Below are 21,564 nucleotides of genomic sequence, written 5' to 3'. Positions count from 1 at the left end.
TTGGATTTTGGCAGATTTTGGACAGCTTAGCATTTATTTTCATTCTTTATTTATTTTTTAATATCAAATAAAATATGCACCCCTGGGATGTTCTAGCGGTAAAATCAACACCTTTTAATGAAGAGGTCATGGGTTTGACTCTTGTGAGTGTCATAGAATTGAAAACTACAATTTGGATCCAATTTATTATAGTTGGTTATCAATATTCTGAACAAGTAAACATCTTGTTTGTATTGTTATGGTGATCGCAAACCACGCCAACTTAATAACCGGACAAAAGCAAGTGTTTGTTTTTTTTTTTGGTAATCAACAATCTTATTCAATGCGGGCAAGGGGTGGGGAGGACATAATCCACCAACCACGTGGAAAATGGAATTTGGATCCAATCCCATTAAGCTGGTATCAATAGGGATACAATGAAAGTATCCATTAAAATATTAAGTAATGGATATTGTCCCTACTGGGTTGAGCTCCCATCAAGGACGCTGATCGCTGTCGCACTCAATTAAATTGACCGGACGGCAAGTGCCTCCAATAATCTTGCTCTACAAGTGTTTGTTGATGGTTATCCTTTTGTCATTTGATGCTCATATAATCCTAATCATGGTGATAAGCATACAAGAATTACAAAAAGCCGCAATTCTACTCCTCTTAGAATAGTGCATAACACTACCTCCGCCCTCCAGTGCCATTCATCTTCTTATTGTTGAAGAAAATTTTTAGTCCCCCAAAAGAAAAAAAAAATGTTATCCAATTTACTTAGTTTTTATTTATTTATTCTCAATATTCCTCTCACATATTAAGTATAAAAATACTATTTCATGAACCATATTTCTTGAATTTTGTAAAGATTTATGATTGGAAGAAGAAGTGGACAAAAGACTAAGAATCAAACTGAACATATGCTTTTTTGTTTTTATTTATTTATTTATTTATTTTTTTTTTTTGATTTAACATGCTTACATCAACTCTTGATTGTAATGATAAGGGGTATATTTGATATATTTTTACCCTTAAGGATTTAATTGATAAATTGAATAATTCAGGGGTTAACATTAGTTTTAGGGTAACTCATGGGGGGCGCTGAATATTTCCTAAATAAAAACGAATGACTATTGTGTTCGTCTAGGAAACACACGCGGCGAGGATTTCTGGATATCCATGGGATCTCTGTTTGAGCAGTGAATTTGGAAGCTTCTTTTTCTCGGCAGAAACGAGGTGCTTCGGTCTCTCCAAGAAGTTACGATCTCACTCTTTCGGGCATTAACCGGAGGAGTCCTCTTTCACACTAGCCTTTCTGCAGCAGGGTGCGAAGGAGACGAGCTACCTCTTTGTCACTGGCCTAGGTATTCATTTTTTCTCCGTGTTTTTGTTTCTGCAAATGTACTAGGAGTGGATTTGTGCTATTATAACTCTTGACTGCTAAGTCGTCTTGATTTCAAAGCTATTAGTTCGGAGGCATCTAGTGGGATGTTAAGGTGAAGATTTGATTGATCACGACCGTGTGAGAGTTGGAAATCTGCGAAGAATTCTATTTATTCGTTAATTCAGTTTCTCACGCACTGCTTCATCATTGCTGGAAACTGAATTTCTGATTCCTTGTTCTCCTTCTTTGCTCAAACCCTTTAACCTATACGAAATCCCATCCGTTCACTGATTCTCATTCGTTTTATTCACTCGTCATTTCATGCACCGAATCTTCTTCAAAACACTTAAACTTGTTAAGAGTTCAAGTAGGTGAAAATTTCATTATATTATTTATAGAATACAGAAATCTCTGGAGTTTTTTTTTTTTTTTTAAACGAAATCCTGTATTGTGAGATTTTCGAAATATTCAAAATTTCACATTACCAAACAGAATTCGCAGGAACTCTGTTGAAATTTGAAATGATTATCATGGAAGGCCAAGAAATATTATCTCTGCGGTTTTCTTCAACATTGTGGGTGAAATCCTATGTAAACTCCTACTTAGAGCCGGCTATTAGGCCTCATAAAGGGTCCTAGAGCAGGTCTTGGAGGGTTACGGCTTCACAACCCTAATCACAAGCTACATTAATATCTTTGGGTGCTAATGAAATTCTGAAGTGGCAATTTGAGAATGGGAAGCCAGAAAACTAGTTGTCCCCCTCACTGGGTTGGTTGAGGGCTGATGATTCCAGCTCCCCACCTCCCTCAGGAACAAATGCGGTGGGGGAAGGGGGCCTCTGCTTCTTTGTTTGGGCAAGGTTTGGGAAGTGGCTCCGCCACCGCTGGCCCTTCCCCCTCTAAATCCACTTGTGGGTTTTCAGTGATTTCAAGGATCTCATAGTGAAAACTAGGGTTCGGAGTCCTGTAGACTGTGTAATATCCCCCATTGTCACTGTCCTTGATTTGGGACAATAGGCAACTGGGACTTTGCAGACGAAAAAAATTGCAACAATCGAATAAGAACAACGTGGCAAGAATGTTTTTATCATTAAAGGCCATGGGTGGTATCTCTTCATTTTTTTCAACATTGTGGGTAAAATCCTCTCTAAACCATTACATAGAGCTTACTATCACTGATGTTGATTTGAACCTCATATGCATTCATAATGACACATTGCTGATAGTAGAAGCATAACCTCAGAGTCTGATACAAATATCTTTTAGACTCATAGTGGACCTGACCCCATGAATTCTAAATTCCTATTCCTACATAATAAAGTTCTTATAAAGGTTTTCTCGTTGACTTGGTTACACACTTATGACTCCTGCTCTCTCAGTTGCAACTTGGACAGACTTGATATTTCTTTCTCTTCTCACACCTCTCTCAATCTTTAGATTGATCTACATTTGAGCTGCTGCTAGCTAGACATGTTCCGATAATTACCTTTGTTACTTTACGGTGTGAATGTCCTAGATGACAAGTTGTTTCTCAGTAATTATCTTTCTTCTTTTATCCAATTATTCTGTTATTGTCATATACAGAAGTAGGCAAATGGAAGGGATAGAGAAATTGATGAATCAACTGCAACAATGGGTGTCTCAAGTGGAGCACTGGGTACATCAGACTCCAGCTTCACAGTTGTATGTTGCTATTGGTGTTCTATTTCTAACATCTGTTATTCTCTTGTTATGTAAGTTGTCACATAACTTCATCTTCTTAAAGTCTTTGCTTGTGCTATACCCAAGAACAATAATAACAATATCAATAACAATAATAATAAAACACTAATAACAGAAAGGGGGGGAGGGGGACACTATAGTGCTGTAAAGGACAATAAGCTAGCTTGTTAGAGAGGTTAGTTAAAAGAGATGAAGAATTGCTTACAGTAGCACGTTGTGTGACATTTATTTTACTTAGATAAGGACAAATTAGTAGATTAGTAAGAAGCAGTGGTCTAGAATTATGTTCGAGGAATTGGCACTGGATTGGCTGATTCATCTTGTTATCGGTAGAAATCAGTATTTCTTGGCTAGTCCTATATTGGTCAAGTGGTACGGACCAAAGATAAAACTGCAATGGAAAAAATCCATGTTTTCGAAGCAAAAGAAATCCATCTGATCTTGATTGATGCAGATTCTGCTGAATATGCATTGGCAAGAGCAACACTGGTTTCTTAATCTGTGTTCTAGATGGAAGGAGATGAGCCTGTAGGCAGGATGGATTGGATGCCTAAGACCTACCTAGTCCATAACTTGATGTATACACAGTGATCTAGGTACACCTTAGCCTTGTCTTTTTTGGGTCTTTCTTCTCCCCTCAACTAGGGAAGAGATTTATGGGTCTTGGACCTTTATCTAGGTGCAACTCCCCTTTACCTATTTACCTTCTTGCAACATTAGTATACCATACTCCAGTGGCCCTTGTGAGACTCTAGATCGTAGTTGACCCCTATTGCTTGTAATAGATATACGTACAATAAGGTGGGGGTATTAGAGTTTGGCTTTTGAAGTAGACAGATGATTAATTCACATTTCCATTCCTCAATCTTTCTGATGATTAGAACTTCCACATTAGCTGTACTCTAATTTAAATATCGAAAAAATACATGAGAGAATATCTTCTAGATGGTTGCCCATACAGGTGAGTTAGACAATGAAATTTTGCCGTGTGGACTATCTGTAGGGTTCATCTATCTATGCAACAATAAACTCAGCCAAATCAGCATCCATGCAGGCAAAATCTTTACTTTAGAAGGTGGTTTAAAAATCATTTCCCATTACATGATGATTTTAAGTATTTTGGCATGATGTCATTGAAACTTGCCTAAAGAAATGCTAATAATGCAAAACAAATCTATGATGAAGATAAAAATGAAATCCTTTTTATAAGAACATACATGTCAATCTAAGCATATAACCCCAGTACACATGGATTAGAAGCATAAGCTGTAAGGCACCAGAACACGTTTGTCTGCCAACCCCATATAGTTGGGAAATATCTTCTGTTGTTTCTTAATAAATTCATTTAGTCCAATACCAATATATGGGCCTTAATATGAACTTCATTTGATGCTGAAGTAACCAAGGCTACCAAGTTGATAAAGTAAAAGATAATAAAGTTTTGAAAAAGGTGCGGTTTCTTGTGCTGGTGCTCCAGAGTCCAGTTGATGTATTTGGATTGGCATAGTTGTCTTCCACATGGTTTTGTCAAATGGGGATGGAAACTTTTGGCTAATAAAACTGCAGTGTCCCCCTGCATGCATTTAAAGTTTCAGCCAAAATGCATTAGTTCGAACAGCAGAATAGAACTTTGGATAATCCAAGAATATGGGAGGATGTGTGGCTTCGTGCTACAAATAGAATACCGAGTGTAAGAGATGATGCTAATAAATGCAAGGATAGATTACTGAATTTAGGTCTCCAGTTTGATACTTGGCTAATCCAAACCCATCTAAATAGCTAATGGTGGAATTGTGAAATCACCCATCTATCTGGCACAAGTAGGTTTTAGTGAGTGGATTCCATGTGGACCTGCTTGTCCATGAAACCTTTGGTATAAAAACAAAATACGTATTTTACTTATCCATGGTACATAATTGTTGAAAACAACAGGTATGATGGATAAACTTTATATAGCTAATCACCCCCTGGAAGAAAAAAAAATGTATAGGTTAGTCTTATTCACAGTGTTAAATATGAAAGGTTGCCCTTAGAATGAATTGATGTTCATGCAAATTATATAAGTGATACAGAGAAGTTAAAAACAGGAGTGAGGTCTGGTCAATTTTTTTTGCTTTATTGAAGTGTTAGCACATTTACGACTTCCAACATTCCCAGATAGTTGAAACTATTTTGCCCTTCGATGCAGAGGAGGAAATTTGGTATAAATCACATGTGTATGTTTTCCTAATGCAGTTCGCTTGTTCCAGAGAACAAAATCCAATACCATTGTGCTTGCTGGTCTGAGTGGTAGTGGAAAAACTACTCTGTTTTACCAGGTTAGCTCCTAGATTATTGTTTCCATCCTTTGGGTGCATCTATTTGTGCTATTGTTAATATGTTATCTTGCATGCAATGAATTCTGAAGGACTAGAAATCAAAAGTATACGTACACAAATAGCTGTGTGGGATGCTGCTCTTTTTTTAAGCTGTTCACCAGCCCCCTTAAAAAAAACCAGAATCTGGTTTCTCTTAGCACCTTTCTTTCTTGAGCTACATTTTACTTTGAACAATTGGCATTCATCACTGGTGATGGGAATCCTTAGGCTGACTTTCATATTGGGTCTGGGCTGACATTTTTTATCTATAGAAGGGTCTGATACCCTGCTTCAGGTTTAGTCCTTGCTTTATGTTATGTTGCATTTTCCAGCTAAACCTGGAATTGCATTAATGAAAACTGCTTCGTCTTCTCATGTTAGATTTTGCACTTTATGAACACTAGGTTGGACTGGGAAAGTTTATATGGGGGTTACCATCAATTGACACTCCGAATTTTCATTGTATATTGCACATCTGTTTATTAGGTATTTTATGTACTACTTCTGTGTATCTGTGTTTAGTAGTGTTTATGTTCTCTTTGGATCTATTGTCGAGAAATGGTTATTAATCTGTTACTGTGCCAGCTTCAAGATGGCTCTTCCCATCAGGGTACTGTTACATCAATGGAACCAAATGAGAGCAGTTTTGTGCTACATTCTGAGTCCTCTAAGGTAAAATAATATTTGTTTGTAAAATCTTTTGTGGATATTTTTTGTACCGTGCTACTTTGGAAAAAAATTCAGCAACACACTCACCATGTTCCTTTATGGCTAATCTTGTTGTTGGCATCTATATGAATTGGCAGCGATACAGTGACAGTTTTTTGCATGCCATCATTTCTCAAAATTATGATAAAAGTTTTTTCCCCCTACCTTTTGCTGTGTGACGGGAGATGAGACCCTCCTGGATCCTGCTTCATGACCATAACAAAAGATAATATAAACCATAATCTGAAGAGAAGAGATGAGAGAATTGTGAAAGGTTGTCAGCCACCTTATTTGTGGTAATCAAAGTATAGCAGCATTTGGAATAAATCCTTGTCTCTAGTTTTCTAACTCTAACTTCAGTATTCTAATTAAAGACATAAATCAACTATTATCACGTTGGACTAGCTCCATCCTTGTCACATGTGTTAACCGTGACAAACTGAATTAATTGGTCGACTGTAGCATCTTGATGGAACACCAAAAAAAAAAGAATTTTGCTTTATCTGAGGAAGTGATGCTGTCCACCAACCCTAGATTCCAGTCAAAAAGTTGGACATCAGATCAGCTCCTCTAAGGTCCAAATCTAAAAAAGGATTGAATAAGGCTTGCTGATTTGCTATTTGAAGTACCCTGCATTGAAGAATGGGGTTGGATAGGAGGGGTGGGGGGAGGGGGAAGAGATAAAGGGCTGTTAATGGGACTGTGAAGTTTGACCAGCACCTATGAATAGTGTGATTCAAGAAAAGGAAGGTAGAAGAGAGGAATAGCAGGGGACAAGAGAGAAAAGAGGAAGCCCTTTTTGTTTACCCAATTCAGATAAAAATTATGTATTCTATTTCATTTGACATCATAATGGGGTGACTACATTAATATATCTAAATAAAAGAAACTGATGTGAACACAAAGACCCTCTGGACAAAACCCTAAGTGGGGCCCGTGGATGGCTCCAAGAAGCCCCCTTGATCTGGCCGAACCTCCTAGTAGGGGTATTTAGGGTATTTTAGCCCTCTTTTTAATTCTGGAATTATTTTCAGGTTTATTCTAGACTTTTATTTGAGTGTAGTTTCTTAAGTTGAGTTGTGTTTGAATTGGTCTTAGGAGTTGTGTTTTGTTGAGTCCTTGGTTATCTTAAATTGGCACATGTGCTTTAGAGTTTTGATAGAAAAGAATTCAGGCATGCACTTATTTAAGCTAACTTAAAGTCTTATTTTAGCATGTGTCTTTAGTTATTAGATTCCCAATCAAGAGTCTGAGTTAAATGGTGGGATCCTTGTCTATTAAGGAGTCCCACTGGGTCCTAGAGTCTTTTGAAAGCTATAAATGGGTTAGCATTCTATGTAATTCTCAGTTTGGATTGAATAAAATTAAGAGTCTTTGTGGAACACAAGGTCATGGTTCTCTTTGGGAAGGTCACGGTGGATTTTGGAGTTTGACCAGCAGCTATTCTCAGTTCACAGTAGCCATTAATCATCTCCTGAAGCTCTTAACAAGTAAGTGATCGTCCCAGCCCTATTCCCCCTTCTTCTCTGTCCACGCAAGCCTTCCTTACCCCTGCCCCTTCATCTCCGGCCCCTCCCCTGCCTCTACCCTATCCTGCACACCTAGAAACCCCTTCCCCCCCGCTGCCACAACACTGCAGCAGCCCCCCAATCCCCCTGCAACACCATTTAGCCTCTCCCTCTCAACCCCATGACTCCATGACTCTTCCCAGCCCTTCCCCCACTTCCCCTAGCACCTGTAGGTCTCCCCACCCCTTCTCCTTCCCCATGGCAGCCCTAGAATTGCACCCCCTGCAACTTCCACATTCTCAGCCCCTAACCTTCCATTCTTCTCTCCCTAGGATCATGCCTCCCCCCTGACCTTAGTTCTACTCCTAATTCCCCAATTGAACCTAGTTTCCCTAGTTCTAGAAAATTTCTGCGTGTCATCTTCTTCTCAGAGAATTCTGCAAATTATTTTAAAACTTCTAAAATCTGAACCTACTTCAATTTCTGACCATACCCTGCCTTCCAGACCAGAGAAAACAAGTTCTGAAATTACAGAACAGCAAGTGCAGGCCTTCTCCCACCCTAGCCAGACCCCCCCCCGAAACCTTAGTTTTCTGATTTTTGTTAAAATTTCAGATCTTAGTTCACATTACAGCTGGATATTAAAGTAATAGAATACCCTATAAACCCTAGGACAACCACTCTCTTTGCTGGAAATTCCTGGGCAGCCCTTCTTGATGCAGAATTGAAGACATATTTACGAAAGAAGAAGCCCATTGGGTTAGGCCCATCAAAGGCCTAAAGTTGTCACCTGAATCAGCCCATGGCTTTCATGGGCTAGGGCTGTTTTAGTGGGTTAAAGTTAGTCCACATATGTTTAACTTCATAGTCTAGACCTAAGCCTAAATCTAGTTTTTGGAAAGTCAATAAAAGGGGCTTTAGTTTGAAAATAAGAGAACTCATTGTCAAAGGAGTTCTCCTTTGTCAAGAGTTTGGTAGTAGTTGAGTTATTAATAGGTAGGTGGTGTTAGCTAGTGGTTAGATGTTGCCATTAATGTTTATGTCTCTTTAGAATGCTATATAAAGAGACTTATGTAAGTGGTGAAAAAACAACTTGTGAAATGAAATCAAATTGCTTGCTAGTATTCCTCTTCTTGGAGAACCCTTGTGTTTGATCAAGGTAGATTGGTGTTCGATCCAATCAATCACCTTGCGGTGAGAAGCCCGGGTGTTACATGTTACTTTGTTGTCCTTATTGTTCTCTTAATTCTCTTATATTGTTCCATCCATTCTTCTTTATAGCATACTGCTGTTTTGACAACCTAGTTAGTCCTTGTTCTACCACTTCGGTTTTCAGCCTTCCATTATATCTGAATTTTATCTATCTTAAGTCTATCAAATCTGAAGTTGATTCCCTGTGAAAGGTCCTATTTGGCTACTGTTTTGATCATTCAAATACAGTACTACATTACTTCTTTTTAGGGAAATTCCACTACTACCCTCAATCCTACACTTGGTTTACATAAAAAACTTTCCTAATTCTATAGCCAACCCCATTTAGTTGGGACAAGGCTTGTTGTTGTTGTTTGGTATCACAAATCTGAAAGAACATCAATCATAATTGTTGAAGTCTAACTCTTGTAGATAACTTGGGACCTGCAAAGTTGACCACAAGGACTCTTTGTTTACTAAATTAAAGCAAACTACATGACATAATGGACACCGTGGCCAATTAAATTTTTTTGTTCACCCCAAATTAACATCAGAATTAATTAACTTAGAACATTACAGATAAAACCCAAAGAAATAAAAGGCACATCTATCCCATAGATATTATAATAGGACTAAATTTTCAACCAAGTCTGCATTAAGAAGCACACATTCGCAACACATTATTTGAAAATAATTGAACTCATCCTGTCTGAATTTTTTTTTTTTTTTTGGGGGGGGGGGGGGGGGGGCAGTATAACTCCTAGATTTTACTGAGTTATTGAATGGTCCTGCACATATAAACTGCATGCACTGTTAAGCGGAATGGCTAGGGAATAGGTTCTCTGAAGCACCCCTCTTTCATTGATATCCCTTGTGTCCATGTTGATCTCTATATTCACTTTTCAACATGCAAAGTTTACTACTATGGTTACCCCTTTTGCCGTTTCCAAATGCCCAAAAGGCCCCTCTGGTAGGTTAGATATTCATACTTCCCCATAGGGTGGAAATTTCAAAACTATCATTTCTTATAATCCGTATGATTGCTCTTCCAGTCATCAAATTCTTAGAAATTGAAGATAAATTATCACTTTGATAGTGAGTTGCCATCTCATGTGCAGAAGGGGAAGATAAAGCCTGTCCATGTAGTTGATGTTCCTGGACATTCACGACTTCGACCCAAGCTTGATGAATACTTGCCTCAAACTGCTGGGCTTATTTTTGTTGTGGATGCGGTGGAGTTTTTACCGAATTGCCGTGCAGCTGCAGAGTACTAAAAAGCAACTTCTGTGGTTCTCGTCATGCATGTTCACATACATAATTTATAAGATTCAGTTTATAACGTCAGACATTTTTTATGTTTTTAATGTGGTAGGTACCTTTATGATATCTTGACCAAGGCAACCATTGTTAAGAGGAAAATTCCCGTACTCATAGTATGCAACAAGACAGACAAAGTGACAGCACATACTAAGGAATTTATCAGGAAACAACTTGAAAAGGAAATGTAAGAACTCAGCACTTCTATTTGAACTTGTTTAGCAATGTCAAACTATTGAATCTTTCTTTTGTTGAGCATGATGTCCTGATGGCAATTGATTAAGTGAGACCTCAGTAGTGTGGGTTGATGTTTGAACACATGAAGCTCTAATGCAACATGTACTAAATATAGGATGGGAAACAGCTGGGAAATGAAATATTAGTTTTGTTCTTTCTGTAGCCCTTTAACACCTGAGCTTTTAGAATATGAGGTTGTACCATGGCGTCATAGCCTGGATATCAGGTGTTCGATCGCTGGTAGTTGTGAGGGTTATGTGTTTTGTTGTTGTTGTTGTGCCGTGCTGTTTTTGTGTGAGGTCAAGCAACTTTGTGTTTTTTTCTCTTCCTTTGGGTGTTGGGTTTTTTTGGGGGGGAGGGGTTTGGCTATTGCCTGCTGATATTCATTGTTGTAGCTTTTACTGTGTTTGAGTGGTGTGTGTGTGTGAGAGAGAGAGCTCAAGCAACTTTGTGTTTTTTTCTCTTCCTTTGGGTGTTGGGTTGGGGGGGTGGGGGGTTGGCTATTCCCTGCTAATATTCATTGTTGTAAATCATTATAAGTTTATTTGATGTAGGGCACAATTACCAAGTTGCTTGAGCTCTTATTCAATTAATTACTAGTCTGTATTCAAGCTTGATCCATGGACCACAATTTCTTTGTCGTTGATCATAGAATTACTATTCTGTAGTTTGATGTCAGATATACAAAACAGAGTCATTAATATCATGTATAAAATACATTGGGTATGATCATCTTTTGATAGTGGTGTAACAGCCTGGGTTCTCCCTCTCCCTTCACCTTTTATCTTGTTAGAAGTGTGGCTGAGAAATGGAAGTTGATCTGTTAAGTGTTATGCTCAGCCATATGTTTGGTTGTTGATGAATTAATAAGTCTTATGTGCTTATGCTTTGATTCATCTTACAGAGACAAGCTACGAACTTCAAGAACTGCTATTTCTGATGCTGACATTGCTAATGAATTTACGCTTGGTGTCACTGGAGAAGCCTTCACCTTCTCCCATTGTCATAACAAGGTGATAGTTGCAGAAGCTTCAGGGCAGACAGGTGATATAATGCAAGTTGAGCAGTTCATTAGGGAATATGTCAAGCCATAGAAGTTACTTTGTAATTTATTTTTTTCCCGGTTGTTGGGGGGTGGGGGAGTTTCTTTGGGTCAGTCTCATTAACTTGTGGTCATTCCATATGAGAAAGCTACTTTAGCATGTCACAGAACGTGGAACTGGAAACAGAGGTAGGTAGTTACGATCTCCTTGCTGGCTCTTGTCTGCCTTTGTCATGTTGAGCCTGTTTAGTGGGATATTCAGATACGTAATTCTGGTGGAATTTCTTTCTGACTGATTTGTGCTTCTTTCTGTTTTTTCTTTTCAGTTAATATTTCAATCTCGTAGGGTAATTTTTTTTGTGGATAATGTAATTTGAACTTTCACAACGCTTCAGTTGGAATATAATTTCTGGGCTTTACTAATAGGAGCCTCTTAGGATGGTTTAGATTATTGGCTATACCTGTAAAAGGTTCTGTTTTCTGTACAAACTCTATTAAATTTGAAGTATTAGTGAAATGTTTTTTTAATCATCCTACATTTAAAGAAAGAACATTACCTGGGTCAAGAGAGTAGGGCCTCTGCTTCAAAATCAACTTTAACTGGAGTTAAGACTATCGGCTCATGTAGAAGGTTAACACACCAAGGATGCTAAGACAACCTTAGTTTGGGACTTTTTTTTTCCCAGATTTTTTTAAGAAATAATTTTTTCACCATGTATGGGCCAATTGAGGGTCTTGATATTTTGCTCTAGGTACCATTCAGTGTCATATGAGAGTCTTACAATGCATAGGAAGTTGATATATCTTTAGTATAAGACTAACACCATGGTATGAAGTTACAAATGTTTAGAAGCTCTTTGGGGTCAGGGCGAAGCTACACTGTATTTTTGAATATGATTATAAGATTACTTCTCCTGACGATATAGTTGAGATATATGTAAACTGATTCGGGTAAATCTTCATTCCTAAAAAAAGTGTATAAGAAGTTGATGTATCCAATTATGAATTTATGATTATCTTGAACCTTGATGTTGATAGAGTGCCCGACAGCCTCAAAGTCAAATGCTTCCATCCTCAGTTGTAAAAGTCCCATAAGTCTCTAGAACATATGCTTCTAAAATTATGTGTAAAGATGTAGGGTGAAAAACACAAAATGATATATTCAAAAAGAAATTATTGTCAGCATTTTTTAGGTAAATAAAAATTAAAGATTTATTAATTAAAACTAAGAGATAAATCTTCTATTGGAAACAGAGTCTATAATGCAAAGGGAATGAACCCCACTAGGATCCAGGCATCCTGTAACACAAAGCTCCCTGTGCTAAAAGGTGCATCTCCATTCTTTGATGTGGGTATAAAATTGAAAGAAACAGAGGCGAGCTTATGAATTAGAACAATGATGCAATCATCATAGAGGGCAATCAGAGAAAATTTAGAGAGATCTTGAGTCCAAAGCATTAGCTAGAAGCAAAGCATCCCTGATTGCTTCAGCTTTTACCACTTCAACACTACTAGCAACACCAACACAACATTTGGCTGCTAAGAAAAAGCCCCTCAGATTAGTGAAACGAAATATTCTGCCACTGTTGTTGGTTTTAGCATTTCAAGCACCATCAGTGAAAACACCTTCACAAGATTGTTGGGTAGATCTCCAAGAGAAGGAGAGGGGAAGGTTGACTTCAGCAATGATCTTGACAAGAAAAAATGCTCATCCTCTACTCTAGCTTGGAAATCTAACATAGTAGAAATGTAGAACCCGAACCCAAATTAGATTCAAAGTTGTTGAAAACTGCCCTGTTTCAAGGTTTCCAAATCTGCCACAATAAAGAGGACCAATCTACATCATAATCAGCCTCACTAGGGATCAACTTGAATCTGTTAAACAGGTATGTTAAAAATACAAAGACAGCTGAAATCTGAGGTATTTCATACATGGTGCATAACCTGTGTTAAATACGACTGGATTGCTATTATTCGAAATGATCAAAAACAATTCTTTTATTTTTTTTTACGAAACTAAAGAGCTTCATTCATGAACTTGAAAGAAACTACAGACACAGCGAAGAAAAGAAAGAAATACAAAAGATAATTGCATAAAACACAAGGTTCGATCCGAATCAAGGAGTGGAAAGTGACCAAATGTCATACATGCAATAGACACGGTCATCCTCGCTAAGGAATGGGTTGAGCCCAAACCCTTAGAAAGGTGGTTGTAATTCCACACCCTATAAAACAGGGTTTGATAGATGAAACTTTGTGTTTATAAACTTTTCATTTTCACTTGTAAAATTACAAATTAAATTGGAATCAATATCTTTTACCCTTCAAAAGTACATAATAATACATTTAAGAGGGGATCTTATCTTTGAACATTGGCATGGTAGAACCCAACTCAAATGAATGGTAGCAAAAGATCAATGTATCTTCTACCATCGAAAGTAAAGGTACCAGACTCATTGAATTCAAGGTATTAATAATATTTGTGATATGTACCTCAAAAAGATAGTTTGATACGTATCACAAAGCAGCTACTTCATTTATCGAGACTAGATAAAAACAATTGTTTCACATCATCAAATGTCAACTCAGTTGGAAGTGACCAATGCCTTCGAGTGTGGAGGTCAGTAGTGTTTGATCTTCTTTGATCGTATACATAGTAATCCTAACCTCCGACTCTCAGTTATCAAGCATTTCTTCTTCAAAAAACACAAAAAACAATCCTAGTTGTTTTTGGTAGTAGGAATCACTATTTTAGGCATTTGACAAAACTTGTTTTTGAATGTAGAAATAATGCAATATCTATTTCTTGAAATAAATTTGAAAATTATAATAAAACTTATGAAATTTGCCATTTTTATGTTTAGAGTACCAAGCTCCATAAATTAAATTGTTTCGCTTAAATGCAACCGCAACCAACAAATAGTTGTGTTATCGAAAGTGTTTCTTATAGCAAAATTTTTCATAAATTTCAATTTATATTGCAAAAATCATACGAAACAAAACAATTTTATCAAATGCGTCCGATTTTTCTGTTCATTGAATTAAGAAACACCAAAAACTATTTTTTTTTGGGCACCAAACGGGTCTTTCATATATTTTCAAAAAAAAAGAAAAAATAGTATACTGTATCATCACTCCGATATTTAACAGATATCAGCCGGCACCGGATAGGGCGATACAAAGCCGAGACCTAAAACCCTGTCCCTATGTTAGCATTTGCCAAACGAAGAGGAACACAGCGAGCGAGAGAGGAGGGAGGCTCACGAAAGCAGACGAAGGCACAGGAACTCGGCAAACTCATCTTCCTGCCTTGAGGTATTAGAGTTTCGATCTTATTTGATTTCAGAGGAGGTTTCTTATTTTCTTTGTTTCCTTAAACCGGGCTTCTCAACGGTTAAAGAGAAGGTTGCGATTTGAAATTTTCTGATTTTTCATTTCTATATGCTTAAACCCTGTGTAGTGATTAGAACCTTTTTCTCTTGAATATACGGTTTTGATCAGTTTATTGTGATGTATGTACTTTTAACTTTCATTTCCAATTTATGTTTTTCTTGTCCCATATTATTACCTTCCATAAGCTTTGATTTGGGAGCATTGCTCAATTCTCAGTGGGTGCATTTTTCTGTGGCCTTTACGTTTTATCATGTATTTTATATTGTATTCGGGTAAGATTGTAGGATTTATTTTTGGTGTGGAAGAGTGTCATGTTTGTTTATGTTCCTGTGATGGCGATTTATTCGAGTTTTATCTTCTGTACTTGCAATGATGGGGTTGTTATCTGTTTTATTATTTCATTCAGTTTTGAACAATTTCTAATCTGATTATTGCGGTCTTGCTCTAATGTCATTGCTATTAGTTTCTGCGAACTTGGAGTAGCCATGGCAGACGAAAATCCTGTTGACGTGAAGGAGGATGTGGCAGAAGTAAGTTCTTCCCCCCCCCCCCCCCTTTCGCGGGTAGATAGTTATGATCTTTTTGAGAGAATACGGAATATAGTGGGCCTCAGGATACTCTCTTTCTTTTCTATGTTTTGAGTAGTTGGGTTGGGGATTTACCCCAAAAAAAAAGTTATTTAGGTTTGGAAATGTTGTTAGTAACAGTATAAAGGTTTAATCGTCTGATTAGTTGATAAATTTATATATCTAGGAAAGGTATGGAACTTCAAAAAGGATTTGTAGTGGAAAGAACATTTTTTTCGTTTGAAAATTTTAGGTCTGAATACTGGTGAGTAGTATGTCATGGTTGTCAAAATTCACCTTTTGTTCTGTGAATACCTCTTCTGCAGCTTGCCCCATTTGATCCTACGAAGAAGAAGAAAAAGAAGAAGGTTGTTATCCAAGATCCTGCTGATGATGCTGTGGAGAAGTTGGCTGAGAAAACAGAAACTTTGTCTGGTATGTTTGAAATTCTGAGCATGAGGTTACTTTTGAATGGAATTTCTTCAAGAGCTGATTCTTTTTTTTACACTTCTCTTACTCTTTTGAGACTCATAAGATTCTTCGATTGCAGTGACTGACGGAATTGAAACTACCTTTGCTGGCTTGAAGAAAAAGAAGAAGAAACCTGTAAGTCAGCATGTTTCCACCTGAGCACAAATGTTACTGTATTCTAGCACCTTATCATCATCACTTGTCGGAGAGAAATGGGTAAGTAACATCTGGAAGACCATTGTTGCAGGTAGAAGTTGATATATTGAATGATGAAAGTGGGGATGCAGGAGAAGATTTGAATGGTATCTACTTTCTTTCCAATTTTGACTCCAAAGTTTGTTACCAATTGCTCATAATATTAGGTTGTTATATAAACAAATTAATTCTTCCTCCCCAACACCCCCCCAAAAAAAAAAAAAAAAAAATTCAGACCAAGTTGGTGAGGATGAAGAAGGAGAAGGAATTGTACTTGGACAACAATATCCTTGGTTGGGAAGTGACCGAGATTATGAATATGAAGAGGTACATTTTTTTTTCTCCTGCTACATGTATGGGTTAGAATTGTAGCTTGTTTTCTTCAAGAACTTCTCTTTCTTGTGGTATTTTTTTTTTTGCCCTTTTCTTTTCTCTCTCTCCCTCCCTCCCTTTAAATGGCATCCCCTGTTAGTGGTTTATTTTGTTTGTGGACCTTCCATGTGTGTCTGTTAGGACATGGTCTGTTGCTATGAGGTTTTCATTAAGTTGATGAGATCACTTGGATTTAGCAATTGGGGACATTTGGATAAGCCAGAGTTATTATTTCCTACAGTTTCTTCTCTTTCCTCTCTCACTTTGGGCCATGCATGTATTTTGTAGCATACATTTGTTTTTCGACTTAAAAGATTTAAAAGTTTTTATCTTTATTTATTTTATTTTATTTTGCAACAAAGTATTGCTAGCCCTAGAGTGTTGTACTCAATTTCTTTGAATCACCCATTTTGTCATTTCACTTGCATGGGGTTTCGTGGGTTCTGAGAATCTGAAGTTAGTACTTCTTGTGCCTTAATAGATTTTTGTAGTGTTAATTGCCTGTGGTATTTTTCTCTATATGAAAGCATATGCTTTTTACTTTGTCTATTAATGTATATTTTTCTAATGGATGCAGCTTTTAGGCAGGGTGTTCAACATCTTGCGTGAGAATAATCCTGAGCTTGCTGGAGATAGACGTAGAACAGTGATGAGGCCACCTCAGGTACTCCGTGAAGGCACAAAAAAGACGGTCTTTGTAAACTTTATGGATCTATGCAAGACGTATGATTCGGCACCCTAAAGACTGCTTTATTACTCTCTTTATCAGAATTTCCCTTTTATGGCTGCTGATTGCTGATAATGTTGCTGATGTATATAATTCACTTGGTATCACTTCGTTGGAAAAAGTTGCATTGGTTCATAAACAAAATTTAGGGAACAAGGAGCCTAGCTCTGAACATTAGACAGTTATATCCAAAAAGATACTGCTGAATTGAACTGTGAGTAATTTCATGAATTATGAAGAAAACTAGAAACTTGTGGATCATGAAATTGAAGAAGAGAGAACCTTTTAAAAGTAAAAACTGAATCATCATTGTCAAGGTTTTCTTGCCATTAGGAAAATGTTAAGATTGTGGCAGAAAGAGTTGTGGACTATGGAAAAGGGTAGGTACTGAATACAGTAAAAAAGCCCACAATGGGCAACTGGCACTTTAATGGGCTGAAATGTAGGGTTAGGTCATTAATTTTTTCAGGGTTCATTGTAATGGTCCAAATCTATTAGCATCTTAATCTAATTCAAACTCCTAATTAATAACAGGTACTAACTTGACCCCCACTTTTAAGAGTTCTGGTTTGAGTCTATTTACTTAAGTCAGTATAAGTGAGGAATCAGTAGTCTTTTAATGACTTGATTTGGGAATTTTAGAAGGTTTATATTTTCATGTATGCTATAGAACCACATCTGTTGTATATGAATCTAGAAACTTGAGTTTTTTAAGAGTTTTATGGACTGTGATACCGTGCAAGCAGGATTGGAGGTCCAGATTTGATCTCCCTCCTACTTCTATTCATATCTAAGATCAGATACGTTTTTCCCCTCTGTTCTCTGTTCTTCATTGATCTTCCTCTCTCTTCTTTGGTAGTGATCTCTCTAATTTGATCTTTGATTTCTTCTAACTCTTTTGTCTCTTCATATAAATTTCTAGCTCTGAGTCTGTTCTTAGCCTAAAAACATTATCCTCTTTTCCCCCATTTCCAGGTTCTTGAATTCCTACTCCATTCAGGAATTTTCTGAAACTTCATATCTAACTATTGGGTTTCAGTTCTGCTTCCTTATCTGACAATTGTGTTTAAGTGCTGTTTATATTTCAATTTCAACTTCAATTTCATTTTGTTGACTGTCATTAGGATTCTTTTTGGTGTACTCTATCAATGTCTAATCTGGTTGGCTGAACTTTCATCAATTCTTGCATTTGTAATTCTTTTCTCAAGTGGGAATCTCCAGCTCCTAAGTATCTGACAATCTATCAAGCATGATTTCTGATATTATATTTTCCATCAAATCAGAATGCTTGAACTGAATTATGATTGCATCTTATCCCTTGAATGTCTGTTTTAAAATTCACTGACTATTTGGTTTCATTCCTAACTGATTTTCCAGTGGATTTTACATGTTCAAGAATAACTGCAGTGGAGAGGGAGATACATCTGAGCTACTCTTTATCTTTAGGAGGGTCCTGGTATAGTAAGATACTCCATAGATGATAAGGTGTGAAAATCTTCGCGGAGGCACATCCAACATAATTGGTTAAAACCCCGCTAACATAATCTCATGTGCAGTCTGAAAGGAAGTTGTGCTTCAGAAGGAAATTTCTTTGGGGGTGCTTTTGACACACATGCAACATTATTAGTTTAAATTCCACTAACATAATCTGATGTGCGCCAAAATTTGATCGTGTCGCTAACCAATCAAAAATAAAATCCTATACTAATCTAGTAAGCAGAAAGTATGGGGTTGAACTATGGGGAACTAAAAGGCTAAGTCACTAAGATTGAATTCAACAAAACTAAATTTAAACTAAATCTACTAATTAATGCAAAAACGTTAACTATAAATATGTGAAGATCTTTGGGATTTCGAATCCCCAATGCTTTTCCCTAACCGATATAACTCTACACTTCAAAGCAAATTAGGGATGGTCTTCCTAGATATGCCCTATCTTCGCAAGACTATCATCCTTCGTGGAAGCTTGGCACGCTTAGTTTGCTGAGCCATAGAACATCTTTGGCCAAACTCATACACAATCAAGTAGAAGATATAGAACAATCAAATTAATGAAATAAGCATGGTTCATCTACATCCCAAAGAAAAGGAACTAGCTATTCATTATCACAAACAACAACAACAACAACAATAAGCCTTTTCCCAACTAAATGGGGTCGGCTACATGGATTCTTGCCCTCCAATCGGGAACTAGCTATTCATTATCACAAAGTTCATAAGAAAAATAAAGATGAAACATAGGGAGATGTGGAAGGAAGTTGGAATTTTTTTTGGGGAGCTTCTGACACACATGCAACATAATTAGTTTAAACTCCACTAACATAATCTGATGTGCTGTGTGAAAGGAAGTTGTGCTTCATTAGGAAATTATTCCAGGCAGCTTCTTGTTTCTAGCTTCCAAATATAGAGTTGGGTTTACTGCTTTTGGGTGGATTTATTTCATGTACTCATTCAGTTCGATGAGATATTTTCCTGGCCTGCATGCCTGCATACTGTAAATTGTTGTAGTTTCTGTGATGCAACTTGAATTCATGCAAACTTTGATCTATTGCTATTGTGGTGGTGAGTGCATCTTTTTCCTTCTCTTTATAAATTTTGATGAGAGCTGGAATTTTACTTTTTACTTAGCACGAGTTTCCAGCTTCTTTATCTATCATCTCGTTTGTCTGTAATATTGGATTTCTTTTTTCCATTTCAGGATGCATAGGCAGCCGGAACATGTCATGAATTTTCTATTGGCTGAAATGGGAACTAGTGGATCTCTTGATGGGCAACAAAGATTGGTTGTAAAGGGAAGATTTGCTCCCAAAAATTTTGAAGGGATTCTGCGAAGATATGTCAGTAAGTTTCTTTACTACTGTGTCTAAAAGATAGCTGAATGCTTGTGTCTTCAGAATTTATCTTTAGTTGGAAGGAGAATTCAAAGGCAGTTTTTACTCTCCTTGTCTTTTCTCATTTCTCTCTCTTTAATGCTGTCTTTTTTTTCTTAAGATGAATATGTCATATGCAATGGCTGCAAAAGTCCGGATACTATTCTTTCCAAGGAGAACCGTCTATTCTTTCTTAGATGCGAGCAGGTAACCTACTACTATTTTTGTTAATATGAAATCATAGTCATTTCAACGTTAAGCAAGTGGACGGTCGTGTGATATTGATATAATTTTAGTTCATTGTTCACTATTATGTATTGGTTTGGACTTAAATGATCTTTTGTAGGGCATTCTTATCTCAAGTTGAGATTGTCCATGAAATGAAGATTGAACCTTTCTTACTGTTTTATGTTGACATCCATTGTGATGGTCGAGTGTTAAAACAGTGCATTGATAACTTCTTGCTGATTGTACTCTCACTTGCAGTGTGGTTCAGGACGGTCTGTTGCTCCAATCAAGGCTGGGTTTGTTGCACGTGTTGGACGTAGAAAGGCTGGGACATGATCTAGGCTCTTCTGTTCCCCCCCCTCCACCTCCCTTTCTCTTTCAATTTTGTTTCGAACCCCTTTTTCGAGAAGCCTATGTTCTGGGAGAAACAGTGTCCTCTGTCAAGGCATAGAACTCAAAAATCTTTTGCTGGATTGGTTGTCATATTACCATTGTGATTTAGATTTGAGCTATCTTGAGAATTAGATTACTAATGTCTTGCTATATGATATTTTGTTTTGTTTTGTTTTAAGAAGAATCGGTATTTGGTAATTTTGCACTTGTATGCTTCAACTGTGTGAGGCTTATGCGGGAAGTGGAATTCGGATTGTTTTAAAAACAATGTTCATGTTTAGATTTGTTAGGAAGTAGTGTCAGTGGATGATATAATGTGGTGGTGGATTACATCTTAACAAGGGATCGAATCATTAATTGGTCCTTGCAAATCATTTCCATTTTGGTGAATTGCAAGGGTGGTTGAAGTGGGTATTTTCGTTTCCAGCAGTTAAAGCCTTCTCAAAATTTTTCCGCCATTAGATGGTTCCAAAGTTGCAGCAGAGGTGCTGTTACGAGACTGGAGGAGCCGAGTTCAATGAGTCCAGATCGTTTTTTCGTAGGGAAGCTTAGAGTGTGGATCATCTCCCTGACAAGGATCACTTTGTGCTCTTTCGATGGTGTTACAACAATAAATTATATGAGACCCATAAGTAAAAAATAATAAAATATTTTAAAAAAATAAATTTCATCACAATAATCCCGTGGGGTCTCTTGTAATTTATGGTCAAACATTGGAGTGCTTCCTGTCGGGGGAGAAGATCTCCCAACTCTCGGTCGCACCTGTATCTAATTGTATTTTAACCAGTTGAAAATTTTATCTCATCCATTTCTTTGTACATGTGTGACATACGTCTTTAAATCACATCAAAAGGTTTAAATTACATCAAAAGGTTGGAGTTCATTTACAAGTCATGTCATTT

At 37.1% G+C, this 21,564-nt stretch overlaps 2 protein-coding genes across 2 annotated transcripts; both read left to right on the top strand.

Moving 5' to 3' along the window:
* Positions 1-1,114: 1,114 nt before the first annotated feature.
* On the top strand, positions 1,115-12,046 carry LOC149017790 (uncharacterized). The gene is made up of 7 exons (XM_089152125.1): positions 1,115-1,346; positions 2,950-3,098; positions 5,323-5,405; positions 6,030-6,116; positions 9,970-10,118; positions 10,224-10,355; positions 11,310-12,046. The coding sequence occupies exons 2-7, from the start codon at positions 2,960-2,962 to the stop codon at positions 11,497-11,499; spliced, it is 780 nt and encodes a 259-aa protein (XP_089008251.1). The 5' UTR covers positions 1,115-1,346; positions 2,950-2,959; the 3' UTR covers positions 11,500-12,046.
* Positions 12,047-14,623: 2,577 nt separating this feature from the next.
* LOC149017789 (eukaryotic translation initiation factor 2 subunit beta-like) lies at positions 14,624-20,814 on the top strand. Its single transcript, XM_089152124.1, has 10 exons — positions 14,624-14,762; positions 15,304-15,370; positions 15,733-15,841; positions 15,957-16,012; positions 16,125-16,179; positions 16,308-16,399; positions 17,022-17,167; positions 19,870-20,012; positions 20,163-20,248; positions 20,528-20,814. Exons 2-10 carry the CDS (start codon positions 15,326-15,328, stop codon positions 20,603-20,605), a joined length of 810 nt encoding a protein of 269 aa, XP_089008250.1. The 5' UTR covers positions 14,624-14,762; positions 15,304-15,325; the 3' UTR covers positions 20,606-20,814.
* Positions 20,815-21,564: the final 750 nt, after the last annotated feature.

This window comes from Hakea prostrata, chromosome 4 (genome assembly GCF_041222555.1).
Source record: "Hakea prostrata isolate BN-2017 chromosome 4, UWA_Hpros_2, whole genome shotgun sequence".
In the NCBI taxonomy this organism is placed as follows: Eukaryota; Viridiplantae; Streptophyta; class Magnoliopsida; order Proteales; family Proteaceae; genus Hakea; species Hakea prostrata.
The sequence above is the reverse complement of the archived record's forward strand: the minus strand, read 5'-3'. Positions and strand labels throughout refer to the sequence as shown.

Bases quoted from the DNA above. Each gene is read 5' to 3' on its own strand.
- LOC149017790 (XM_089152125.1), top strand. From the start codon at position 2,960: ATGGAAGGGATAGAGAAATTGATGAATCAACTGCAACAATGGGTGTCT. The intron at 3,099-5,322 runs GTAAGTTGTCAC...TTCCTAATGCAG, and splicing joins ATCTGTTATTCTCTTGTTAT to TTCGCTTGTTCCAGAGAACA. The intron at 6,117-9,969 runs GTAAAATAATAT...TCTCATGTGCAG, and splicing joins TACATTCTGAGTCCTCTAAG to AAGGGGAAGATAAAGCCTGT.
- LOC149017789 (XM_089152124.1), top strand. From the start codon at position 15,326: ATGGCAGACGAAAATCCTGTTGACGTGAAGGAGGATGTGGCAGAA. The intron at 15,371-15,732 runs GTAAGTTCTTCC...CCTCTTCTGCAG, and splicing joins TGAAGGAGGATGTGGCAGAA to CTTGCCCCATTTGATCCTAC. The intron at 15,842-15,956 runs GTATGTTTGAAA...CTTCGATTGCAG, and splicing joins GAAAACAGAAACTTTGTCTG to TGACTGACGGAATTGAAACT.